Below are 6465 nucleotides of genomic sequence, written 5' to 3'. Positions count from 1 at the left end.
TTTTCATGATTTTCATTCTACATTGCTAACTCCTCTTTTCTATACTTTTCATTTTATTCTGGCAGATAATCTCCAAGTTTCCTACCAGGCTCAATGATGCTGCAATTCTGTGATTCACAAGAATTTGACCTCTTATCCTAACACACCAGTGCCATGCCTCTGTCCTCAACTACTTGGCCCATTGTAGGTTTTTCTCAAATTGAGGATAAGCTTTAAGAGAAAACATAAAATTACTTGTTCTTGAAAAAAACAAAAGGTCTGTATGTCCTCAGCAGCTCCTTTAAGGGCACTAATGTACTAGTGCTTGGGTTAACAGGAAGGTGAACCTGACATTTTCCTGGATTTAAGGACACTCTTTCACCTTTTCCTTTTTAGATCCATTGGACAAAAGTCAATCCTTTGCCATAACTACAAAACATCAGCTGTGGGAAATCAGGCAGTCTGAGTACTGTGACTGGGATCAAAATTCAGACATACCATGGACGGGATGCAATTCACTGAGTAAAGTTATGCTCAGATCTCAAACCCCATGACTTTGATGTGGAAAATTTACAAGATACTGTACAATTTGCTCCTGACAAGTAGGATTTTCTCATCTAGTTACCTCTACAGTTTATCTGCTTCTGCCAAAGCAAGACYTGGAGGAGTTTGGTAGGTGTGGATATACTGTGCTGTGAAGGGACCAAAATGCATTACTCCAATTAGTAACACCATAAAAACAATGATAATAAATGATAAATTTTTTCTTAGTAATGTATGTTAACCAGAATAAGAAAAAAAAGATTATCCCAAAGAATGCTTAGCAGAAAAAAATGTATTTGGCCTAATACTAGATACTATTAAGTAAAATTTAAAACTGTTCTTAACCATTTAACCAAAGTTCTTCTTTTCATCTTTGCTTGTGTATTCTGTGAATACAAAGCATATGAAATCATAAAGTAGCAAGTGTTTCTTCAATAAAGACAACTTTTAATCTTTCAGGTAATGATATGGGGTGAAAATTTATCTTTTACACTAAAATATATTTTTATTCTTTGACTAAATGCCTAAACCTAAAAGAAGAATGAATATCATGTATATATAAATACATTGGGGCAGCTAATTTAAGTTTATATTTATTATAAAGGTTCCTTTGATGCCAAAATTTATTACCAAAAATCTGTTTCCTTTCACACATTTGTCACATTTCAGTTCACACATGACCTTCCAAACATTAATACAGAATACCTGAAGCACTGAAAATCCTGGGGCCTTTCAAAATCACATTCATATAGATAAGATGAGGCCATCGTAATTCTATAAAAAAATTAGTAATTTTATTTTAAATCTGCATATCATGGTTATTAATCTTTTACTATACTAAAGCCAGGTGAAAATGTGGTTGGATGTGTGTTGAAGACAGTTCTTTTTGTTTAAGTGATAAGCACAGCTGGGATGACTACTGAGTGCTGGCCAGCTCTAAGGTCTAAAATGTCATATTGAAACTGTTTTATTTTAAAGGCAACCTAAACTTTTCTTTTGTTACAAATGAAAATAAATACAACAGGATATGGCACTTTCCTTTACGTATGTAGCTTGCACTGTAAGATTTGGAGACCTCCTGCACTGGTGGAGGATAAGGGTGCTGCATAAAGTATTCTTCTAAATACATACTTTGTCATATAATATATTACAGTTATTATTCTGCAGATTTTTCAAATTTATACCATGGGACTGTGTCAGCAAAACTACATACTAAAACCATTAACAAAAAATAGAAAGAAACTGTAGACAGAAATAGTTTCATCATATGTACACATGTACTAACTATTCCAAGCTTAAGTTTCCAAAGAAATTTAAGGTCAGCTGTAAAGTTTTGGTCACGGGGTTACTTCAATTCAAATTCATTTTTTGGACAGCTGTAGTTTATCTTATTATGCTTTGCTATCATCTTCTTTTGATTGGATGATGTCATTAGCAACTTTGATTTCTATGGTTTCTGGATTTAAAGCTTCCTTCCCATTTTCCTCCTTTAGTGGCAGTTTCCTATCAGAAGAAAAGAGGAATCATAGTAGTTACAAAAGAACACAAAACATAATTTAAGCCTGCAGCATATTCATAGTTCATAAAATACACAGTATTTACAATAAAACACAATTTACTGAAATTAATGTACAATTCTTTTACTACAAGTATTGAGAATTTTGTTTTTTAAAGATATATATATATTAATTCTTTCCATTTCTATTATGTCTAGATTAGCTGTTCACCACAGCTAAATGGTGCACAATAAGCACATTGTTGCTTTCCAAAATGCAGTTTCTTCCAAAAAAAATGAAAGAAAAAATAGAACAAGGGCCTGACCCAAGCCAGTATTAAAACAGGTTCCTTAGGACACAGTGAAATATTTAACAGGAGTTAAATATAGGTTATGCTGAATATAGGTTTTACTTTTGCTATGTCACTTCCTAAATGTAAATRCAGTTGTGTACGATAGAGTAAGATTTTTCATTGGAAATTATGCCAAAATGTAGGTGAAGAAGTTTTTATAGCAAAAGGAGGTAAGAAAATCTTTTTAGAATTGTCTAGAACTTATATTTGATCATAAAACCTAGCTGCTTTACTCTTTTAAGGCTAACTTGGTGAAACCTCCAAATGAACACCACAATAAGAAGTAGACCAATTACATTTTGCCCTCTGATAATTCTTCTTATCTGAATGGATAAAGATGAATTCAGACAGAATTTTTATTTCAAAATGGTCTAAACATTGCTTTGGGTCTTCTAACCATTAATTTCAATGGTAAAATGTCCGCACTTTCACTTTAAATGAAAGACAAAACACTGACCGTATAAAAAACAGATATTGAAAATCATAGATTTCTTATTGCCAGTTACCTGTCAAAATATAATTGTCAAAAATATGTAAGGTTTATTCAGATGTTCCTCAAATAACATCACTAGGGCATAAGAGTTTTTAATCCTGGTTCTAGTTTTGAGTTCACTTGGCTTTTTAACTGGGGAATAGTATACATATGCCTCTTTTATTCCTAACAACTATTTTTCTTTTCAGAAAACTGTCACCAGGATTGCTTCTTGGCCCTGAGTATAATATACTGCTCAAAAATTATCTGAAGAATCTCTTAGGAATGCCTTGTATAAACAGCATTTAATAATCAATAAAACAATGCAATACTCAAATTCCTGGTCTTATGAAATTTTTGGCTGGCTGAGAGGAACTGGGAAAGTTGCTGTTTATCTAATGTTAAACAGTGAGCACAAACTATACCCCCTCCTAAAAAAGAAGAGATGAGTAACTTGTTCTATCATCATAAAATGAGTGGGATATATCAACTGTCTTTCTTTGAACACAGAGGGTATTTGCTAGTAACTGTTTCATATGACACAACTAAAGGATAAAGGAAACAGAATACAGCCTGAAACATGACGCCTGAATGAGAGGAAATAGCAGAATCAATGGAAATCTATTTTTAAAAGAAGGTAAGAAAACAGTGCAAAGGAAGCCTGGCTCCTGGGAGGTAAAGACCTAATAATGTAAAGCACTAAAACTGATATTCAATYAAATTTTATAAAAAATGCAGAGTGCTGCTAAGGGAGGCAGCCAATGAATGCAGTGGTTGGTGCAGCACTTAGTGCAGAACAGCACAAGGACTTACTGTCTCCATTCAAGGGAGCATACACATTCTCAGTTACGGTGTGATATGCCACAGGCCAAGTTCCGCTGCAGTGGTTGAAGTCACTTTCCCTGCCATGTGGGGAAAGGTCATGTAGGCTTTGACCTAGGCAGACCTGGCAGAGGATGCAACTCTACAACTCTCAAGTTGTAGGAAGACCTAGAGCCTCTCCATGAGACTGGGGCTGAGTCCCCTTTACTGCAGAAGGTGTGCTGCTGTTGACCAGTTGTGTTGGTCGAGGAGCTAGAGGAGGAAGTCAGCTGGTTACATTGTACAGAAAGGGTGAGTGGGAGGTAGACAGGATCTTCTTGGAGACCCTGCATCTTCAAGTGCCCCAGGGGCAGTGGAGATGCAAGTGGAGTCTATGACTTGCAGAATATTAAGTGGGAATTCCAAAAAAAAGGTGAAGACTAGAAATTACTGTCTTCTTATACAAAGAGGAAGGTTCCAGGTGCTYCTGAAGGGCTGCAGCTACTGAACAGGTTCACTGCCCTTCAGGCTGGGGAGGATTGGTGTCTAAAAAAAGGTATTTTTTAGAGGAAAAAAGTCTTGATCCCTATGAAATTCTTYTGCTTTAGTCAGATACTGGCTGTTATTAATAATATGGATATCCTTTATTTTAGCATTTGACCCTGTGATATTGTGCTGACAGTACCCATACAAAACTTTCCATAGATTATTTACTTCTCTAATGAATGACAATATTATAACAATATTGTTTCCTAGCCATTTTGATACTGAAAATGACTATTTCATTAAAATGAAGAACTCTACCAACACTAGATACGCAATTATATCAGACAATATTGGGAATGCAATTATGATACCATGTTGCAGGTGGCATCTTAATCACATTAAAGAAATATAGAAATGTACAATTTAACAAACTGATTTTCTGTCATTRTCATTAAAAGTGCTTTGTGCTAATATACTGTCACAAATGGATCCCTGATTTTAAAAAGATTAAACTGAGAGAAGGTAAAAATAGTTTAAGGAGTAATATACTTGATAATATAAAAGACTCCGGTATTATAAGACTATGTCATCTAATCATTGATCATTTTAGCAAATGCTTAAATTGCATTTAGAATTCCAAGCATTAATTGGTGTTATTCAAAATAACAGCATTTATTTTGTCCAATTGTAAAAATCTGCAAGAAAGGCTGCCTTTGTGCCTTTGTTAGGCACAAAGAGTAAGGTAGGTTAAATCTGCAGTCAAGGAAGAGACAGGCATCTCATAGACACGAGCTATCTTATACTGAAATACTCTCTTGGATATGTGGGACATGCCTGCCTCTCCCTCTCTCTCTACCGATTTCATCTAGACTCACCACAGCCAAAATCAGTAAAAATGAATCCCACCTGAACACTGGCTGGAATATCCTTGAAAGTCTTTCCTCCTACAAGCTAAGCAATTCCCTCCCATATTCGTGCTGGTCATAATTGTTCAGCCCAGCATATGCCTTTCTGGTTGATAGTACCTGTTGTTGATAATGTGTCTGTATGTAGATATTGCCGCTGTGAGACTTGGTTCTAACCAGCTATTTCCTTCTTTCTTCTCATGGCATCTCACTCATATTTTCTATTGCTTTTCTGCTTCATAAGTAATGACTCCTGAGTGTGCAAAGGTCGTTCTATGTCTCCTCAGTGTTCATGTCTCTTCAGATATCCTGATTTCATGAGGCTTTTCTGTATTCATCTTTGGTTTCATAAGTGACAGTTTCCTGAATCTACAGCTAACCTGTRTGACCTTGCTCCAGCTGTAACTTGGACTTGTGCCACTGGTTGTGGGAGAAGAAATTGCCAAGAAGGAAATAGTCGTCACTATTAATATCTTTTAGCAGTTTATTCTCCCAGGGATATAATACCCATCAGAGTCCTTATCAGCTGTTCTTATGATTTAGGTATTTTTCCTGGCACCAGTGACTCATTCTTTTTCCTCCCACTAAGACAATAAAACATTCTTGATCTAAATTTTCTCATGTTTCATTCTTGCCAGCTGTTCTAGAGATTGGGATGGGTAGAAAGAGATGAACTTAATCTTTCCTTGCCCTATGTTGGATTTAACTAGCAGTATATGTCTTTACCAGTCAGAAGAGGAATTATTTACGTGGTAACAAGTATCAGAACATTGGAATTTTTGGGAGCAACAAGGGATAACTCTGTGAGGAGCCGGATTTCCAGAGCACTGAGTTCTGTAGTGAGGGGGACACAATCTATGGCCATCATTGAGAGTCAGGAGGTTATAACCAAAGAGCAGTTATACCCTACTGCTGAGGAGACCCTTGGGTAAAGATTAGCTGCATCTGACTTAAATAAACCCACTGTGCTCTTGCTCGGTTGCTGTTCAAAGGCTAGGGGAGCTGGAGGTCTGGGGCCACTGCGGCTCTTGCAGACATCAATGGGGCTGAGAGCTGCCTGTGCCAGCTGGCTGCGGCTCCCGCAGGAGACACAGGTTAATCTGGGCAAGMAGAGGGCCAGCTGGAAATGGCTGTACCATAATTTAGAATGGTCATTATAAAACATCACACTGGTAAACTGCATTGCTGCAACACATCGTTCCCATGCCAGTGTTATTTACAGCTTTCCCCTTCCCAGAGACAAAAGTCTTCAGAGACAGAATTTTTCACAATCTGAGAAATTTGGGGCTACTTACTCAGGTTCTGTGAGTGGAGTTGTTTCATTTGGCTCATTTACTGGACTCCCATCTTCATGATTGTTAATTCTTTCATCCTCTGTTCTCATTTCCACTATTGGTTCTTTTGATCCATCTTTCCTAAAAATTATTAAAA

At 36.4% G+C, this 6465-nt stretch overlaps 1 protein-coding gene across 1 annotated transcript in view; it reads right to left on the bottom strand.

Moving 5' to 3' along the window:
• Positions 1-1558: 1558 nt before the first annotated feature.
• NCAM2 (neural cell adhesion molecule 2) overlaps positions 1559-6465 on the bottom strand; it is a 259191-nt gene continuing 254284 nt past the window's right edge. Inside the window, exons 17-18 of the mRNA XM_026033881.1 lie at positions 6330-6449; positions 1559-2025 (exon numbers count right to left, since the gene is read on the bottom strand). Of these exons, the coding sequence (XP_025889666.1) occupies positions 1914-2025; positions 6330-6449 (232 nt within the window). The 3' untranslated portion in view covers positions 1559-1913. The remainder of the gene's footprint in view (positions 2026-6329; positions 6450-6465) is intronic.

This window comes from Nothoprocta perdicaria, unplaced genomic scaffold, assembly GCF_003342845.1.
Source record: "Nothoprocta perdicaria isolate Ctin4 unplaced genomic scaffold, notPer1 scaffold_135, whole genome shotgun sequence".
Taxonomy (NCBI): domain Eukaryota; kingdom Metazoa; phylum Chordata; class Aves; order Tinamiformes; family Tinamidae; genus Nothoprocta; species Nothoprocta perdicaria.
Note: the sequence above shows the minus strand (reverse complement) of the source record. Positions and strands in the feature narration are given on the sequence as shown.